Genomic DNA, 20561 nt, shown 5'->3' on the forward strand with positions numbered 1-20561 from the left:
CCCCGCCCCGCCCCTCATCTTCTAGAAGGTCCTGGAAGCCCCCCCCGCCCCGCCCGCCGCCCGCCGCCTTTGTTCCACCGCGCGACCCAATCGCGGCTCGAGGCTGCGCCGCGCCGCGCCCTGCGATTGGCCAGGCGGGGCGTGGCCCCGCCCCTCCGCCTGGAGTGCCCGCCGCGGGGGGGGGGGTTCCCGTCGTGCCCCGCGGCCCGGCGGCCATTCCGCGGCTGGGCGCGCCCGGTGCAGGCTGTGCCCGCTGCAGGCCGGCACTGCACGGCGCGGACATGGCGGCCATGGATGGGCCCCTGGCGGTCTTCGGCGAGCGCACCAGCGGCGACAGCATCCGCACGCAGAACGGTAACGGCCGCCGCAAGCGCCGTGTGGGGAGCAGAGCGGCGAGGAGCCGCGGGGGGGCGGCCTGGCGCGGCCGCCATGTGCTCCGGCGGGCCCGCTGCGGGCCCTCAGGGCCTGTATCATTGCCATAGTCGTTACATTCTGATGCCGTACTCAGGACGTTTAAAATCAAAGTTGCGCTAATCTATAACTGGTAATGGTGATTTTGGCGATACAGGGGTGGTTCCTTTCAAAAGCTGCTGCTGCCCTAAAAGGAAACAAATTCCTGCATCGTCTGAAGTTCAGAGTGAGGGTCTACGTGCGAACTCTTCCCATTATACTACCACTTTTTCAATTTCCAGATGAAGTGGCTATGCTTGTGGGATAGAGAAAAAAATGCCACGGTCTGAAGGAAAAGGTTGATTGTATCTTTTTCCTATATGAAGCTGGCAGAACATCGTTTAAACAAGGCGCTATGTTAGCAGGTCATAATTCGGGGACTAAAGATCACTCACTTTTAACGTAAAATGTTTAGTTAAAGAGTAACGATTTTGTTTTAGTCATAGACCTAACTGAGGCTAAAAGACTTGTTATTAGTTGTTATATGACGGTACCATTCGTCTGTGTCTGCTTTGATACACGCTCCTCTATTTGCATTTGGTACTTCTAACGGCAGGAAGCCATCTTGCAGCTTAGCCAGGCTAAAACATAATTCTAAATAAGGTCACTTTAGCTTAAAAAAAAGTCTCTGAAAACACAGGTTCTTGGCACATCTTCTGTAAACCTGAATCATCAGAAAGTTTTTTTGTTTTTGTTTTCTTTCCCTTGTACAGTTACTGCTGCATCTGCTATTGCCAACATTGTGAAAAGTTCTCTTGGGCCAGTTGGTCTGGATAAGATGCTGGTGGATGATATTGGGGTAAGCGAGCTTTCTTGAATTGTGAAGTGCCAAAATGATTTGTATTATTAATTGCTTCCAGCTAGTGCGTTTTACCCGTCTGATTGATAATGCACGTACCTGTTCAGATTTTGTGTGTTGCTGAGAGGGAGTGAGAGCAGAATTTGGGGAGGATTGAGCATGCTTGCTATCAGGTGTTTCATACTGTGTCGCTTTTGTCATAGCACAGTTGTCTCCTTTCCCCATGTAAATTTTTGTCACCACTTAAGCATTGGTTGGAATAAGGGAATGAATAGCACCACTAGTCAGGCCTCATGGTGGTCTTGACTTGTTTATCCTGATCTCTACGTTGTAAGAAACAACATAAAAACAAATTTAAATAACTGTAGCAATTTTAAAATAATAATCCATATTTTGCATTTACACTTAAAACAAATTAAGGAAACTTTAACTACAGACTGCAGTAACCAACTATGATATTAGAAGCTATTCGCTACTCTATTTTTTTATAAATTATTTTATGGGTGGTTGCAAAGAATTATTACTCTTCTTCATATTTACAATGAAAGACATCAGTAAAAGCCATAGACGTGTACTTTGTATTAACGTTTGCTTTCTGAAAACCAGGATGTGACCATTACTAATGATGGTGCAACCATTCTGAAACTGCTGGAAGTGGAACATCCTGCTGCAAAAGTGCTTTGTGAGCTGGCTGACCTACAGGACAAAGAAGTTGGTGATGGGACAACCTCAGTGGTATGTGAAGGGTTTTACAGACAGATACACGAAAAGGCAGTGTTTCATGGTGACAGTGCAGCTTTTGATTCATCTGTTATGAATCTTGATGCAGTGTGGATTAAGTATGCAGAATGAAGAAATCTGCAGATGTCTGAATAAGAGTTTTCTTGCAGTAGGTTACATAGTAGCTAAGGTGGGGGGGGTGTTTGTTTGTGTGGAGAGATACCGGTGCCCATACATGTCTGGGGCTCTGGAGTGGAAGTCACTGCAGTTTTTTCATCTTTTTTTTTTTTTTTCCATTTCCTGAAAGCCAGTGATTCTGATTTCAAATACAATGAGTAGTTGTTTTGTTAATATGGGATATCCGTGTTTGATATTTTTATTTTCAAACAGGTAATCATTGCTGCAGAACTTCTAAAAAATGCAGATGAACTAGTCAAACAGAAAATTCATCCTACCTCCATTATTGGTGGATACAGACTTGCTTGCAAGTAAGAAACTGATACAATTGAAGTATTTTGCCTTTTCAAGGTATAATAACTGCATGCTTTTTGTTTATTTCTGTATTTATGACTGCATTAATATAGATTTCTTAGGTGCCAAGTAGATACATTTATTGTTTTTGTTGTAGTTTTAATTTGGAACTCATATAGCATTACATAAAATTGTCATCTTTAATGTTCTAGAAGGCGAATTTACTTAGTTCCTATGTTCACATTTGGAAGGTTGAGAAATGTGAGACTTTTTTCTTCTGTGGGAGTGGCATTCTTCACCAGTGTTTGTCTTATTCTGCAGGGAAGCAGTTCGCTACATCAATGAAAATCTTACTATTAACACGGACGAACTGGGCAGGGAATGCCTAATTAATGCTGCTAAAACATCAATGTCCTCTAAGATTATAGGAATGTATCCTTTAAATACATTTTCTTCTGTGCTTCTAAGCATAGCACTTCCGTAGTGTGTTCTGCTTTTTCTCCCTCCTTTCCTTAAGCATAATATTAGTTTTCAGCTTTGGTTTTAACCTTAACTGAGCACTTCAGTGATGGTGATTTCTTTGCCAATATGGTGGTGGATGCTGCAATGGCAGTTAAATACACAGACCAGAAGGGTCAGGCTCGGTATCCAATCAACTCAGTTAACGTTTTGAAGGCACACGGTCGCAGCCAAAAAGAGAGCATTCTCGTGAATGGCTATGCTCTGAACTGCGTGGTAGGCTCACAAGGTAAGAACATGCTATGTTTTATAAAGCTTTTGTGTGAACTCTCGCCTCTTAGTCTTTTTGCATGGATCCTGACTGAGTGTGTAAGTTCTAAAACTTGGGGTTGCAAAAACGAAAGCATTAAATTTTGTTCTTGAATGCTAAATTGAGGATCTGCTGACCTGGTTTGACATCCTTTTTTTTGTGTACTCCCTCTTCTCAGGTATGACCAAGAGAATAGTTAATGCAAAGATCGCGTGCCTTGACTTCAGCCTGCAGAAAGCAAAAATGAAGCTTGGTGTGCAGGTTGTTATCTCAGACCCTGAGAAGCTGGACCAGATCAGACAGAGGTTTGTGGAAGCTTGACTGACTGAGCCAGCGGGGTTTTGTAGGCTTGTTTGGTCTCTTCAGTTGGGGTGGCTTGATGTAATTTTCACTGAAGGCAAGAGGCAAAAACGTTTTAAATGTTAACATCTCCCAAATATACTGAATAGTAATTGTAAAAGTCTTTTCCAACTTCGATAACTTCTATAACTTCTCTCCTTGCAGAGAATCAGATATTACAAAAGAAAGAATCCAGAAGATCTTGGCCACTGGTGCTAATGTTATTCTCACCACTGGAGGTATTGATGACATGTGTCTGAAATACTTCGTTGATGCTGGTGCCATGGCAGTACGAAGAGTTGTAAAAAAGGATCTTAAGCGGATTGCTAAGGCATCAGGGGGTATGTGTATATGGATTTATTTTTACATAAAAACTGCTGTTAAGGTATTAGGAACTGATTTTCAAAATACAGCTTGTTAACATGCAGGCCATGCAAGTAGAGGATGAGTAGAGCTGAGACACTCCTGTTAGTTTTTAACTTTACTGTTGCTTTTAAGTAAGTGCTCTGTCAGAGTATTTGAGTACTGTAGGAGTTGACTGCTGAGAATTTACAGTGGGTGGAAAAAATGTTGCCTGGCACTGGAAAAATTTTCTTCTGCAAGTGGAAACCAGAATCAGTTATTCTTTAGAGGTCTTTGTTAAGCATACCTGCAAAAGTAAACTCACTGTTTAGAGAGTTATTTTTGTGTTATGTACTTAGGATGGGTAGGAATTCTTCATTTGTCTTAAATATTTTAAATACATACTGAAAATCTGTTCCCGCGCAGATGTTATCTGTCAAGCTTGAAATTTGCGGGAAAGCATTTTCATTGTGGTAAAGCACAGGAAGTTGTACTAGTTGTGGAAAAGTGGTATGAAAATGCAGTAAAACCAGTAATGTTGATTATAAGCTGGAGAATATTGAATTTGCTAACTGAGAATTAATGAATCTGCGTATTCTGCTTTTTTGTTTGATTTTTTTCTTACTGTATGTCATTTCTGGGAAGCTTGCAAAGAATGTGTTGGAACTGAATGCTAATTTCACCTTTTTGTTTTGTTAAAGCAACTGTATGTTCAACCCTTGCAAACCTTGAAGGCGAGGAGAGTTTTGAGGCATTAATGCTGGGACAGGCGGAAGAGGTGATTCAAGAGCGAATCTGTGATGATGAGCTGATCTTAATCAAGAAGTAAGGACCCCTTTTAAAATAGTTCTGTGTATGTTTGAGATAAAAATCTCCTTTATTTGCTTCCATGCTAAGTCAGCGGTATGAGTAGTTACGTGCATAGGAAAGAGCATACAAGTCCACTGCAAATTAGAGGTGAAAGTATGAGTATTTGAACACACCTGCTGGGGCTGGACAACTGTCTCATCAACCATAATGTATCAGACAGATTGCTAGATAGGCTTTACTGAAAATTCTGCTGGTAAACAAAAAAAAAAAAAAAAAAAAAAAAACACTCTAAAATGTATGCTAAAATCTAATGAAATTACTGGGGACATTACAGGATTCACATTGTGTTCCTTTAGCTAACTGTTAGCAGCGTAGTCACACTGGGTTCCCTTTACAGGCAGCGAAGGGTAGTAGGTACTGGCTGAGTCATTTCATCTAATTAAGGAGGTACAAGCTGAATCTCCTCCTTCATAATGGAAAGCGGTGTTTATTTGCACTGGTTGCATTGATTCAGTCATCCGGGTGGTAGTAGCAAATGGAGTACAGTTAAAAGGCTGTTAGTTAAGTTGTTCTTTGGTAGGAGGAGCAAAAGCTGTTAAAAACCTGAGCAAACTCCTGATCCGTGGGGTATTCTCCCTGCAAGTTTTAGCACGCTGCTGCTGTCAGCTACCAGAAGACTTGAGAATTGTAGTTTCTTTCAGAAGAACATACTTGTATAATAACTTCTCCACTGCTTCTGGTCTCCCTTACATGATTGCTCATGCTGTATCACTCCTGTGCTTTTCCTCCCATTCCACACCTGTCCTGAGACTGAAGACACTAAATTGATGAAGTTTTATATTTTTCCTGGTATTTAAATATATTCTCCAATATGATGTAAAAATATCTTCTCTGTCATACTTTTCTCAAGTATCTTTGAAAGTCTAAAACTCTAATCAGGCTCTTACATTTTAGAATTTAAAATAAATACTGACTTCCTCTGGATGTATGTATCCTCTGAGGAAGTGTAACGTTCTTAAGATACTTCTTTCCAATGTTGGAAACCTGTGGGTCCACTGAACTGTTCTTAAAAGAGTTTTTAGCAAGAAAAGTTTTAATTCATGTTCTGTTCAACAGAACTGACTTCTGACTCCTTTTTTTCCATAGTACAAAGGCTCGTACTTCAGCATCAATTATTTTACGAGGTGCTAACGACTTCATGTGTGATGAAATGGAACGGTCTATACATGATGCTCTCTGCGTGGTTAAGAGGGTGTTGGAGTCCAAGTCTGTAGTTCCAGGTGGGGGTGCTGTAGAGGCAGCCCTTTCCATATACCTTGAAAATTACGCAACCAGTATGGTAAGTCTTGCACAGAGAAGTAACAATTTCACTGGGACAGTGTGGATTCTCAAGTGTTTTTCTTCTACCAGAAGTCAGTTTCATGATTTGTGGAAATATAATTATCTTACAGAATTGTAAGATGCTCTTTTTAAGGGGGGGGGTATAATTACTCTCTCTGATAATTAAACTACGTTTTTTTTGGCCTAAATATGTTTTGTTTCTGAAACCTCGTACATACTATTGAAACCAGTTATTCTTCATCTAGTGGTGCAGCAGTTGTTTTTTAAACTAATTTCTCTTTATAGGGATCACGTGAACAACTTGCAATAGCAGAATTTGCAAGATCCCTCTTAATAATTCCAAATACATTGGCAGTAAATGCTGCTCAAGATGCGACAGATCTTGTGGCGAAGTTAAGAGCATTCCATAATGAGGCTCAAGTTAACCCTGATCGCAAAAACCTGAAATGGCAAGTATCAATCAGAAGGTTTCACAGTGAAATGTGTTGGTGACTTGAGTGTAAAAGTGTTGTGCTGGCTTACCGAGGCTGGATTTGCATCTGAAAAAGGTGTGGGTTAACTTTGAAACCTTCCCCCTCTGTCCTTCTGTACTGTGTGTCATTAACACCTAGAATTAAATAAGATGCTCCAAACTTACTTTTACCTGTACTACCTCTCCTTCTAACAATAATTTTTCTTTCTAGGATTGGTCTCGACTTGGTCAATGGAAAACCTCGCGATAACAAACAAGCTGGTGTCTTCGAGCCAACCATGGTTAAAACTAAGAGCCTGAAGTTTGCAACAGAAGCTGCAATTACTATTCTTAGAATTGATGATCTTATCAAACTGCACCCCGAAACCAAAGAAGACAGAGGGTGCTACGAGGATGCAGTTCATTCTGGAGCACTTGAAGAATAACTTAGGTTTTATTTATGTTTGTCTAAATTACACTTCCCACTCTTGTACGTACAATGTTAATAAAACAAGTGGTTGAATGCTGCTATTTTTTTGTGAACAAATTAATTTCCAGCAATAAGAGGGATGTTGGTCCTTTTGGGCTCTGTGTTTAAAAAAAAACGAGCACCTGTAGTTGCCATTAATACTAAGTGTCAAAGCTATGACATTAATGAGTAGCAGAAAGCAGTTGAATTAAGTTTCTTTAATTTTTCAGGAAAATTAAAAAAGTAAGCTGCAGGACACATTTATTAGTAAATTCTTTCAAAGCCAGTCGGCACACTACAGCTTATATTCATCTCTCAACGCACATAGCTATTCCCATTCCTCCTCCTATACAGAGAGCAGCAATACCACGCTTTCCACCTGTTCTTTCCAGTGCATGTAGAAGAGTAACAAGGATGCGACAACCCGAGGCACCAAGAGGGTGGCCAAGAGCAATGGCTCCACCTTGGATGTTGACCTGAGGGGGTAAGAAAAGACAATATGGAAGATCAAGTCATTTAACTTTGCTGAAATTCAACTACTGGGTATAGTTCCTGCATGTGAATAAGCCCGAATCCTTTACAAACACTTCAAGGAAAACTAGATCAGGGTCTGTAAAAGCTGTTAAAAGTGACAGTCTTTCCCAAAGGGGCCCATCTCATCATCCACCTTTACTCTCTAGTGCAGTGAATTTAGGAACTGGAGAGTAATGTCTATGTTTTTTGCCATCTATAGAAGAAAAGGGCAAATTCCCTTCCAGGAACAAGTTTAAACAGGCTAATAACTATGCTCAAGCAGTAACCTACATTTGCATAAAAATCTGCTGTAGTAAAGCTACAGGCTTGTTCTGTTAAACAATTTGCCTGCTAGCAAAGCAAGCCCACAGCTGAGTAGCTTAAGGAAATGCCTGTTGTGGTTCCCATCATTTTTGCCTACTCGGAATGCACTCCAGCTGCACAGAACTACCTTAAATACATTCTTTACCTTTTCTGGGTTTACTTTCAATTCTTTTGCTATTGCAACAGATAGTGATGCAAAGGCTTCATTGATTTCAAACAAGTCAACTTGGTCCAGAGTCCATCCAGCTTTGTCAATCTGGTAGAACAAAACAGAGGCTTTTACTACCTTTTAGGTTTTCCTCAGCACCCAATGCAGCTGTTCACAAGACACGTCACATGATACAAACCCACCATTTCTAAGAAGTCAATGGAAAAAAGGATGTTTTCCTATAGCCATGGTTGATAACTTTTGACAACAAGCATAATTTCATGGTGTCTGCAAGAGTACAACATGCTAAAATGTGCTGGCTGCTTTTATAATATCAAGGTTAATTTTTTACACCTATCGGTGCTGCTAAAATTCCAGGGAGTCAAACTGCACGTGGTGCCCTTAACAAGTAAAGTTTTCAAAACTAGGTTTTAACTGATTAAAAGCAAGTACAGGAAGTAGTGAAGTGACCAGTAGTCATAGGTGGAGTGGAATTGCTCCAGTCCCTCCTGCGTTTATTTGGAAGCTGTCTTCCATAGTGTTATTTTAGAAGACAATGTGGCTAATGTTTTCACATGAGAAACTTCCACAATTGCCTGCTTAGGTACAGGCTTCGGCATGTTTTTGCTTCCACTCAGTTTCTAACAACAATATGAAAAAGTATCTAAGCTTTATTATGTCGCAACAGTAAAATGCATGGTCTAGTCAATCTCTCTAGAAACTGTTATGAAATTCTGAAGCAATTGACTGAGGAGGGTGTGAAGCATGTGATAACGTGCATACAGAGTTCATATTAAGTGAACTTTTTCAGAATACCTATAAAATTTTAGGTAGTGCTAGTTACTGCATGTTTATTCCCCAATTTAAACTAGAAACGTGTGTTTTACGTACAAAAATGAACGTTTACGGTATTGATTTAGAAGAACAGTTTGAGGTTAGATTAGGAAAAGCTTCAGCTTTATGATTCCAGTTTTCACATTAAAAGCCACAGGTTGGGTGACCACATTTGGTTTCTACATTGCTGAGACATTTCAGAGATGAACAAAGTATGAGGTCTACATGGTACAAATAAAACTACGAAGGAATACTAAAGCAAATTGATCCCTGTCATAAAAGAGCTCTTTTCACACAGCTTCATAGCAGTTTCAGCAAATCACCTGGAGCTGCCATAGGCTACTTCTGTATTAGCAAGCAATGTGGCACCATAGGAGCTGCTCATAATAGTTGCACTCCAGGTATTTTAGTTGGAAATCTCGTCATGTGGACTGGATGCAGTAGATCAGTGCATGCAGTAACAGTATGAGCACGGTGGTTGTGGTTCTGGAGTGCACCTTGTTTCATCTGAAAGGAATTGAGCTTGTATGTGCCAACTGTTTTGCATGGCAAACCAAAACACACAGGGCACCGCCACAGATGCTCACGCTGACCCTTCTCACTCTCACATTGCAAATACAATTAGGCAATGATATGAAACTTAACCTCACCAGACACAGAACCAGAATCAGATGGTGGTAGGACCAAATCACCCCCAAATTTGGTTAGTACACACTTCCACTAAGCTTGATCTTTAGGCCCCTATGTTATTTGAGGCCTTCTATAGATTTGACCAGTGTATTTTCTGAACTCTATTCTTACACCTATAAAAGCTTTTTCAGTGAGTAGGTACTGGCCTGGTAGCACAAGAAATCTAATATACTCTCCATTATTTTAAGTCTTGTTTTCACTTACTTCCTTTTTTTCTACTAAGTTTTCCCTATAATCTAGAAAAACAAGATATGGCCAGAAAACAAAGAGAGACTACAAAAGTTTTTTTTTGTTTGTTATTTTTGTTTGTTTGTTTTAAATAATGGATACATAGAAAAACAATTACTTACAGCTTTCCTTATTGCTGAAATGGGCCCTACTCCCATTATGGATGGATCTATGCCTGTCTGAGCCCAGGACACGATCCGAGCCAAAGGCATAAGACCTCTCCTAGCAGCTTCTGATTTCTTCATTAGAATTACAACTGCAGCTCCGTCATTTATACCTGTGGAATGACAAACAACTGCTATGCATTTGCTGGGTAACCGCCATCAAATATTGCTGTTATTGTCCAAATACTTGTATTGCTTCACAGAAAGCAAGCAAAGACAAACAAGCTCCTCCACAGCTATATTTTATGAGTTACACCTGTGTTGTCAGACATGCTGTTGCTTCCTTTAAGGTGTACTCAGCGGAAACATCCAGCTTTTCCATTCTGGTTTTAGCCTGACTGACCCACCTGAAGCATTAGCAGCTGTTACCGTCCCAGTTCCATCTGTCAGAAAACAGGGCTTTAACTTTGCCATTGTTTCCAGGTTGCTCCCATGCCGAGGGTGTTCGTCTGTTTTCACTTCTATGGGACCTGCAAAATGGAGCGTTAAACTCACCAAGTGTCTAACCACACGCTTGTCTAGAACAGAAAGCTGCCACAACCAACCAGCTGGTAAGGAATCTATGCCACGTTCCTTTTACCAACAAGCCATTCTGACTGAGCCCAATCGGTGTGAATTAATGCTCCCTCCAGCAGCTTCTAGCAGAACAGACAGCGGGGTTTTCTGAAACACTAACAAATACAATACTGTCTAGTTGAACTAAAGCAGATCTTGTTCTTACTCTCCATAGGAAAACAGCTTCTCGTCTAAGCTGAATGCTATCTTCCAAGTGGTAGTTGTAGGAATGTCGTTGGAATTGGTAGTTAAATGACATGAAACCTAAACTGGTCTCAGGAAAGCCCTCCACTAGTTCAAAGGCCTAATGCCAGAACTTTTCCCACAGGATCTATTCAATGCGAGCACAGAACAACTGATGTGTGACTTCTTGAAAAATTCAGGTTTTGCATCCATGAGGGCTATTTAAAGAAGAACCACTGGAAATTGAAAAAGAGAGAACAGCTTACAGAACAGCTTACACAACAGGCTGCATAACTGGGAAAGCACTGATTATAGGAGTCGTAGTAGCAAACAAATTTCTATTTAAAATTGGCTCATTATCCATTCACACCTACCTTTTTTAGAAGGTACAAGAACAGGAACAATTTCTTTTGTAAAATAGCCAGCTTTCTGCGCTGCCTCTGCTCTGTTTTGTGACTGTACAGCAAACTGGTCCTGTTCCCCTCTGCTAATTTGCCACTGATTGGCCACATTTTCAGCTGAAACGAGAACACAACGCAAATTAACAAAAATAACTGCTGAAATTGAAAGTACAAAGGTAGTCATTAATGTTTGCTGTAGCAAGCAGCTAAGCTCATTGAATAGTTTTCATTCTGATTTCTTGTTTTGTTTGCTCACGATCCTCCAGTAGATTTTGGTTTAAGGGTGAACATTTCTATATACAATTTCCTTCCAGATGATATATCAAATTCAACACAAACGTCAACAAGCTTTTCTATTTGCTTTTCTGAATTGTGATGCTCAGACCTCCCAACATCTATTTCAGAGGAGAGAACAATTCTGAAGTTACTGTTTCATAAGCAGGAAGTGAAAAAGCAGTTGGGTGCCTGTGTCACTGAGGATGCAATAACCTGAGGACATGGAACCATGTGCATCCACACTACACTTTATGTAACTCCTTCCCATCATAAATCCGTGCTGCTGAATGCTTCAGTTACAGATGGAATTAATTTGGTTACTTTTCCTGAAATTAATTTAAATTGCTCAGATGCATGAGATGCAGTGAGACAAGGTACAAAGAGGCCCAAGCCAGAGAGTTCAAAAACCTATTTTTCCAGGTCAACACTTTGTTAGCTCAGTTAGAGGAAGAGGGGAAAAAAAAAAAAAAAAAAGTAGTTTTTACACACAAAGCAGAAAATGCCTTCAACACCTTTCAAAATTAGGGCTTACTCTCTTTTTCATGACTACAACTTAAGGATGGCCTGAAACATCTTATTTGACAATTCAGATTTCTGAAATTTACTCACAGTGAGTTCTTCCTCCCTTCACAGTTAACCATGTCATTTTCATGACTGCCACCACTTACCTGTTATACCCATGTGATACTGATAAAATGCATCTGTGAGGCCATCGCGGATTATACTGTCCTGCAATGAAGCCTCTCCCATTTTCACCCCAGCTCGCATGTGAATTACATGAGGAGCCTGCAAGAAGTATTTCAAAAGGAGTTAAGTCTTTCATATCCGTGGTACACAATACAGCCAAGACAGCTGCACAGCCAGAGACAGATCCCCACCTTGGGGCTGCAGGTAGCAATCCCAGATCCCAGCTCACCTTTCTCTCTTGCAGCCCTGCTCACACACATACCGCTCCTGCCCCAAACACCCTAATTCCTTTTTTCACACTGCAGTATAGAATGAGCATCATGGTAAGGGGAAAATTAGGGTCCTTGGCCAGTCAAAACATGAGTTTCCCCATCTGCCTGATCTGTCTCTCCCTCCAGGGTCTGACAGCTGGCACACTCTTTGGCCTCCGCATTTCCCAGGCAGCAGCTCACCAAGCAGCAAACATTTTCTCTGCACGGGTAGAATTAAATGGTTCTGTGGGGCGATGCAGCCCATGGGTCCATCCAAACAGTTCCCACTGCACTACCAGGGAACACCACCATCACCCTCGGCACTGACAGACAGTGAGCCCTGGCAGAAGACCCCACCCTTGCCTGGCATCAGACCATTTGCTCAGTACCAACCCATGACACAGCCTTGGGCTGAAAACCCTGAAATGGAAGCGCTCTGCTTCCTTTCCAAGATCTAATTACTGAACAATTAGTCTGCAAGAGAATAACATTTCCAGTTATTCATTCTTTGGGCCTCTTGCAGCACAAAAGCAACCCTCGCTATTGCCAGCTGTCTCAAGCAAATAATTCATCACTAGAGGGCTAGATGGGAATTAAAATGGGATTTTTGATGTGTGTTTGCAATGGCACCTTTTAAGTAGCTACAGTATCATTAAAAAAAAGCTACAAAAGACCATTTTTGGATGTGTAAATTAATTTCCAAGGGCAGAGACTGCCTCCAAAGCACTAGCCTTGAAATACATGGTTTCAACATAACTTGATTGCTGTTTGTTCCCTGTAAGCCAGAAAGCGAGAGTGCAATCTTTTGCTTTACCTTGCTCATACTTTCCATGCCTCCTGCGACCACAATGCTGGACTCCTCCGTCATTATGGACTGCGCACCCAGACATACCGCTTTCAAGCCAGACCCACAGATCATCTGGCAGCTCCATGCAGGCACGGAGTAAGGGATTCCTGCACCAACACTCGCCTGCCGAACAGGGTTCTGCCCAGCACCTGCAAGAACACACAGCGGTTTTCCTTGTCCACTCTCTGAAAGCAAAGGCAGGCCTTGTCACTTTCTGTGACAGGTACCCAATTCCACCAACATTTAGGGCTTGTTCCTGTTTTTAGTTGGTAGACAAGGAAGTTCCCAGCAGCTCAGTTACCTCTCTCATTTATACAGATGGTAAGACCAGTGACTTCAGCCACGTGCTACTCGTATTTTTTTTTTATTTGCAACTCTGCTTTTGACTGCTGGTGAGATGAAACAGCATTTATTCAATTTCAGATTGGCACTAACCTGTTGCACATGTATAAGATATGAGTTCATTTAAACTGCTGCTAGCTGAAGGGCTTATTTTTGATGTCTTCTGTACACTGTGAATAGACATCCTTCCCCTTTGGTTCCCCTGGAAACCAAAAGCGCATTTGTGCAAATGAAAGCTTCCATTCATTCTCGCTCGCAATCTGCTGCAGAGAGAGAATGGGCGCACTATATTCAAAGGCAAAGTTCTTCATCTACACCTCCCCAGGCCAGAGCGAAGCCAGCTCTTTTGTATGTAAAGGCAGAGATAAGGAGAGCACAGAGCCAGATTCGCATAAACCCGAATCAGCTTTAAATATGACAGCGCTTCCTTTACTTTCCTCCTCACTGTTTAGCAGAGGGTCTGCCCTGTGGCTCTGATCAAACATTACCCTGGACGAAGCACAGGGCCGTGTCAAAGCAAACAATTCCCTGCACCCACATTTCCACGAAATCCCTCCATTTGCGCGTAGCGAGCAGCAGGCAGCCCCTAGAGCCCCCCCCCCCCCCCCCCGCTCGCGGCCCTACCTGCGGCCAGCACCTGGCCCAGGACCACCTCCGACACCTCCTCGGGGGCCAGCCCTGCCCGCCGCAGCGCCTCGCGGATGGCGGCGGCGCCCAGCTCGTGTGCGGGCAGCGCGGACAGGGCGCCGTTGAAGGAGCCTGGAGGAGACACAGAGAGGGACGGGGGGGAGGAAGAAGGGGAGCGGTCACCGCCCGCACGCAGCCCCGGGCACACCGCGCGGGAGGCTGGGCGCTGGGGGCCGCTCACCCACGGCGGTCCTGACGGCCGACACCAACACCACGGGGTCCGCGCTCATGGCTGAGCCGAGCCGAGCTGAGCCGAGCCGAGCGAGGCCGGGAGCGGAGCCGGAGCCGGAGCTGAAGCCGGAGCCTGGGGAGCGGGGCCGGGTTCGGGTCCGCCCCTCGCGTGGTGCCGGCGCCGCCCCTCGCGTGGTGCAGGCGGGGCCGGGCCGCGGGCGGGGCGGGAGCCGCTGAGGGGAGAAAGGGCCCCGAGGGACCCCCCAGCCCCGGCGGTGCCGCAGCGTGCAGCCCTACTTTTAGGGCTTTTGGGAAGAAGCGAGGGGCGAATTGCGGCCTCGCGTGGCAAGTGCTGTGTGATGATGGGTGTGCGCCACGGGGTGTGCAGCGCCAGCGCGCCTGAGCTCGCTGTGTGGAAACACCGAGTGTAAAACCAAGGCAGCGCCCAAGCTGGACCCGCATCAGGCTCCAATCTTCCCTTGTAATGTAAAAACCTACACAGGAAAATAGCACAGCTTTGGAAAGCAAGACCGTTAACCTAGGTTTCACCATTACAACAACATCACTGGCATAAGTGAAACAAAAAAAGACATCTCAGATGTCTTCAGGAGCAGAAATCTCTGGTTAATCCTGTGGGCAGCCAAATCCTTCGGCGGACTAATCCACTAGTCGCCTCAGGATGCACTGAACAGCAACAGGCGTGCGCCACGGCTTGTCTTTAACAAGGCTGCGTGGCCAGGGCAGCTGGTAATGCCAACAGGGACCTCAGAGTAAACCTGGGTGACAAAACCACGTCTGGAGTCTTTCCACAAGACTCATCAGTAAGCAATTAGTAGATCTACCGTACAAGCAAAACCCACAAATACGTGATTTTAAGCTATAAAAAGCGGTTGTTTTAGAGGAACATCACACAGTTCCTGGGCAACCTTCTGCGACTGGAAGTGCTCTGCACCACCTCAAAACTCAGCAGAGACTGATTCACGCAGATGTACGGAGGCAGCACCAAGTAACCTAGTTTATCAGCTGTCCCGTATACCAACACGTCATTCTTAATGCAATATTTGACCGATTACAATTTGAAGTCATCAGTGCAAATACAAAATCAATAATGTAAGAAGAGCCCAGAATAACATTAAATGTCAGCAGGTGTGCAAAGTCCAAAAATGATAATACCTCTAAAGTAGCTCTTACACACAGGATTCCCTTTTATTTAAACCTTTACAAATATCAGCATTAATCTCTCCATACTTGATCTTTAATCTGCTAACAGACGGAAAGAGTTTGAATTTGAAGAGGGCCTTGTGAATTCATGACAGCTCAGGCCAATGAGCTGACTTGCTGCTATTTTGTTCTCAACCACAAGCAGCTGAACTGTTTTCCAGCTCAAGAGGAGTGGGAGACCAACCTGTAATGTTGGGCCAGCCTGAAATGACAGAATCAAACGAGTTTTATCCAGGTACTTTTGTCTGACTTTTGTTATACTGTTTAATTCTGCTTGGACAGTGTCCAGGAGGAGATCCAAATGCATAGCAGGAATGTGTAAAGGAGCAAAACAACAGCAATTGCACAAGACAAATAATGAGGAAACTTGTATGGTACAGATCAAAGTTAAGTTATTTAAACATACTAGAAAATGACTAAACATTAGTAGGCAGCTGTGCTTTGAATTCAGTGCAGTTAATGAGCAGGATAATAACCAATAGCAAACTACTGCCCAATGCTGGTACATTTTCACATTTCTTGGAAATCTCGGCTCTGGGAAATTCAGTCAGTAAAAATTAGGACATCAGTTTGGAACAATGAACTTCACCCACTATCATTCAAAAAGTAAGGCTATGTTGCACAAAGTTTATGCGTTATCTTCCCATTATCACAATGAAATAGGCTTGTGCCTTGTGTAAAATATTCACAGATTTGTGCATTTTCATTTGGTAATGGTAGCTCAGTTTTATTAGGAATAGGCTAAAACTTAGAGCAGTCCAGTGTACTGATGTACTGATGTACTCTTCTGCTAAAAAATGTTTTCTAAATTCAGCCTGTCCAGATATCAGTGTTGTTACCAACATATGAAAACTTTGCTCTTTCTACCATAAATCTGACATTTGGTTGGTCAATATTTATAGCAATACTTTTGTTGGGTATGTGAGTTAAAAAAAAAAAAAAAAAAAGCCAGATCTTTGACAAAATAAACAAATAAATAAATAAATAATTTAAATTCATAAATCTTGACAAGAAGATAGAAAAATCTCATCATACTTAGTAATTCTGGGGCCCATAGTTCTCACCTGAATGCTTTTCAGAGGCATTCACCCTTCAGATGCATGTTTTCCATGCTTAGTCTGTATTTGAAATTACTTTTATTCTTGCTAGGGAATATGAATTGTTCTTTGGTTGGTTTAAGCAAAAAGCAAGGTTTTTGTTTGTTGACAAAAGGTGAAGTCGTATTTTTTACTCCTTAAAAAGTTAACTCAGGTACCAAAACAGGTTAGCTTGACAATTAGCATCATTTCAAGAAAATTAGAACCTTTTTCATTTGGGGGAGATCTGAGAAAGCTTTTTCTTCTCTCCACATTCTTTAACATTGTGCCAGGATAATACAGGGCATTCAGGCTTGCTGAACACCTTTAGCACCTCAAGAGTCTTTCTCAGGTCTAGGAAGAGCATTCGTTCTTTTCCCAGGTTTTCTCACTAGGCTACTGATGCTCAGTTGTCTACAGATGGGTTCAGCAGACAAAATACACCTCAAAGAACAGGCTGTTTTCCTAATGAAGATGAGATTTACGTTATCTAACATTCCTAAACCTCAAATTCCCTCTGGATTAATCGGGTCCTTGGAAATCAAGTTCCCGATAAGTAAAAAAAAATGTTTTGGCCGTGTTAAGAGCCATCTGTGTTTTCCTTGCAACTGTGTTTGTCAGGGAAAGCTCATAATCTAATCAATACTTAATAATAATAATAACAACGTTCCCTTCCTCTCAGACAGAAAAAACTTTGTGATATTAAAACCATTGTAACTTTTATATGGCTTAAACATAGGTATAGTAGATACCTGGCTTTATATCCTTAGTAAATATATACAAATCATTGCTCCAAATGCAAGCATGCAGTATTTATCAAGCATCGCAAACCCAAATTTAATTTGAGTCACCATTTGGTTGTAATTGTAGATTCATTGATTCATTGCCTTTTAGGGGATGTCTTCAGGAGACCATCTGCAATTTACTTACCAGTGTGGTCAGCCCTACCCCAAATTCTCCCCCAAATCCTTGTATTGTATTTAGGAACTCACAGGTGTGCAGTGGCATCACAAGTGCTGCAGTCCTGGAGACTGTTGCTGTCAAATTGACTCCATGGACAGTAGAGTTTTAAAATCAGCTGTATAACAACGTACATGCTTTCATGAGATCTTATATGTAAATCATAAAAAATTACCATTAATTAAAAGGGAAGGCTCTCTAAAGAAATTCTTATTACCTCTTGCTATAGAAATAGAAGAAAAATACATTGCAATTCCAGTAAGATCCTTAGAAATCTCTTATCAGGGGACATAAAGGAAGTATTAAGGCTGCATTCTAGGATGCATAAAGCTTTTGCAAGGGAGGGAGAGTTCATGGAATTCAAATTTGGGGTTTTTAGCGTCTAAATCTCTACCTGCTAATTACCTGAAGTACCTCTCCATATCACTTTTTTTTTTTTTTTTCACAGTGCAGCAATCCATGTGTTTTATTTTTCCACCACATCTGTAGGCTTACTGCAACATTTTCTAGTGCCCCTTAAGAGCTCATGCTCTGCTCCTGCAGCAGGCATACCACCGTTTTGCCTTCCTCCATCTTATGTCCTTACAGGTCAAGGACAAACCTTTGAGGAGCTGATTAGCATTCCTTTCATTTGTTATTTTAAGTTTGCTTAAAATGCTAAGAAATGTATGTAACAGCATTCCAAACTATTTTATTTCTTCCTTTTTTTTTTTTTCCCCACCTTTTTCCCCCCTCCTATTTCTTAGCTTTGTTGACCTGCAGACTATCACTGCCATCTCTTGCAGTTTATTTAATGAGTCTTTTATAAATCTTTTTTTGATGCGATGCAGGAATACTGAAGCGCTCTGCCTTGGTCTCAGATGGGCCAGAGTTGCCCTGCATCTATCTATCTGTCCATCCATCCATCTATCAGTCTGTCCATGCAGGGTGCAGCACTGGAGGGACACAAGCATGGGAGAGGGTGAGGCAGCCCAGGTGAAGGCATGCAGAGAACAGATGGAAAACTTAGCCATGAATATGCAACGAACAGCTTCCTTCTAACTTTAGAAGTGTCTTAATTGTTGCTTTGTTCCACTTGGTGCCATTGTCAAAGCAAAAGGTGAAAAATTCAGACCTGAGCAGGTAAAAACAATGTCAAGCCTCAAGCTTTCTAGAAGGAAAATAATTAAGTGAATGAACTACATGCTGGCATTCAAGGAACCCAGAATGAAACTAGAGGAGCCAATATGAACAGATTTAAAACAAAAATGGATTCTACTTTTATTAATATCCACTGAGCAGGCCTGGTAGGTAAGAATGGGCCAGAAAGAAGGCAGCACGTTATGTGCCATTACAAGGGGGTCAGTTTAATGCCAAATGATGTTCTTGTGCAGTCATTTTTCCTCTTACTTTAATCAACTTTTCCATCAAAGCCAAATGTAGGAGAGTCAGCATTAATTTAAAACACAGTTCAGGTGTGTCATAGGTCACAGGGAAGAGATGCAAACACAATATGCTTCATGAAATGGTTAATTTCACCTTAAACATTTCCTGCATTTAATTACAGAAAGCTGTACTGTACACATTGATATTGGTTCCTATTTAATCTTAACATTATCTATATTGTGCTGCTTTATGAGTTTTGCTTTCTCATTGGTATTTTCATCTGAGGACAAACAATGCTGCTAGGAGTTATCTTGGTACCATAAAAAAAAAATTACTCCAGTTACCATACCGTAAATGCAAGCCAGTGCAGGTGTTAGTATATTTATTCCCGTAGCACTGAACAAAGTCCCAATATGCTTTACGTGCATTTTTAGCATTGCAGTGTTTAGATTTGTACATGAGGACAAGTCAATTCACTATGTTAATGTTCACGTTAAGGACTATTATAGAACTGTAAGACCTCTCCCAGGCTGCCACATCCTGTGATTGCTTTATCTGTGAATCAGTATCTTAAACGTTTAAAGCAAACACCTGCAAGGGATTTGTGTGAGGAAACTGGGGGCAGAAGCAGAAAACCCCAAAGAGCAATCACGGTTTATATTTCCTCAGTTTAAACAATGAAATAAGGCTTTGAAAGAATTAACTCAAGCCTTCTGTTCTTGTGGTCACTATTCACATGATCTGTACTTTTTTTTTTTTTTTTTTTTTTGAGTAGCTATGATAAATCTCTTTACATGTGCCTTGGGTTTCAAGATGTTTCAGTTGTTCACCGAAAAAAAAATGTTTATATAGATGTAAATGTGGGGGGATATGAATGCTGGAATCTTTTCTATGGTGAATATATTGCTTTTGCTACCAGTAGCACAGCCAAGAGGGCTGATTCTGAGAGCATTTTCACAGAAAATCAGTGAGTTATAACCAGCCACACCTGTGTGACCCAGCTGGCAGCCTCACTTCAGAGTACAGAAGCCGTAACACTTCGCTGGCAGCGAGGGAACGCGTTTACTTGGTGTAAGGGCACTGCGGAGCAGAATCATGAATTCCGCTTTAAAGCAGCGGCTCCGTGCTACTAAGGGGAACAAGGTGCCTTTATTATCCTCCTGTAACCCTACAATTTTATTTCTGTGGAGGCAGGAGCGCTCAGTTTGCTGTTTTTTGCGGCACACCGAGGACAGCAGCGAGCTGTGTGCGCAGCGCGGCGCCCCAACTCGCCTCCCGCGGCTCCCTCACCCAGAGGGCGCCGCTCCCGCCGCCCGTATCCTTCCGCCCGGCCCATGCTGCCCCGCGCCCGGGCGGCCGTTTAACCGTCAGCTTTCAAACCAACGCCCCAACGGGCGAAGAAACGGCAGCGGCGGGCAGGCGGTCGGGGGTGCGGGGGCTCCCCGGTGACCGCCCCCCAGCACCGATCACCGAGGCCGCGGGGCCTTGGCCGGGCGGTGCGCTGCGGTGCCGTGTGCGCGCGCAGCCGCCGCGCGGGGCGGGGCGGGGCGGGCGGGCGCTCATTTCCTCCGCGGCCGCCATTTTGTAGCGCAGAGCCCCCGCGAAGAAAGAGCGGGCGGGAGCGGCGCGCGGGGCCGCGCGGCCGGCAGGAGGACGGGGAGGGGGGCGCGGGGCGGC

At 42.8% G+C, this 20561-nt stretch overlaps 2 protein-coding genes and 1 non-coding gene across 3 annotated transcripts; 2 read left to right on the forward strand and 1 right to left on the reverse strand.

The window, feature by feature from the left end:
* Positions 1 to 220: 220 nt before the first annotated feature.
* On the forward strand, positions 221 to 7023 carry TCP1 (t-complex 1). The gene is made up of 12 exons (XM_032184038.1): positions 221 to 354; positions 1164 to 1249; positions 1856 to 1984; positions 2360 to 2457; positions 2762 to 2872; positions 3007 to 3188; positions 3388 to 3514; positions 3714 to 3889; positions 4592 to 4715; positions 5847 to 6039; positions 6327 to 6490; positions 6725 to 7023. The coding sequence occupies exons 1-12, from the start codon at positions 282 to 284 to the stop codon at positions 6936 to 6938; spliced, it is 1677 nt and encodes a 558-aa protein (XP_032039929.1). The 5' UTR covers positions 221 to 281; the 3' UTR covers positions 6939 to 7023.
* On the forward strand, positions 659 to 794 carry LOC116488384. Its single transcript, XR_004253172.1, has one exon. It is a non-coding gene; the product is annotated as a small nucleolar RNA SNORA29 (small nucleolar RNA).
* A 141-nt stretch (positions 7024 to 7164) lies between the features above and the next one.
* Positions 7165 to 14359, reverse strand: ACAT2 (acetyl-CoA acetyltransferase 2). The gene is made up of 9 exons (XM_032184039.1): positions 14273 to 14359; positions 14029 to 14163; positions 13030 to 13211; positions 11946 to 12063; positions 10975 to 11118; positions 10210 to 10332; positions 9821 to 9975; positions 7944 to 8054; positions 7165 to 7437 (listed from the first exon to the last, which is right to left on the reverse strand). The coding sequence occupies exons 1-9, from the start codon at positions 14319 to 14321 to the stop codon at positions 7270 to 7272; spliced, it is 1185 nt and encodes a 394-aa protein (XP_032039930.1). The 5' UTR covers positions 14322 to 14359; the 3' UTR covers positions 7165 to 7269.
* Between the last annotated feature and the right edge of the window lie 6202 nt (positions 14360 to 20561).

The sequence above is a fragment of the Aythya fuligula genome, chromosome 3 (genome assembly GCF_009819795.1).
Source record: "Aythya fuligula isolate bAytFul2 chromosome 3, bAytFul2.pri, whole genome shotgun sequence".
Taxonomy (NCBI): domain Eukaryota; kingdom Metazoa; phylum Chordata; class Aves; order Anseriformes; family Anatidae; genus Aythya; species Aythya fuligula.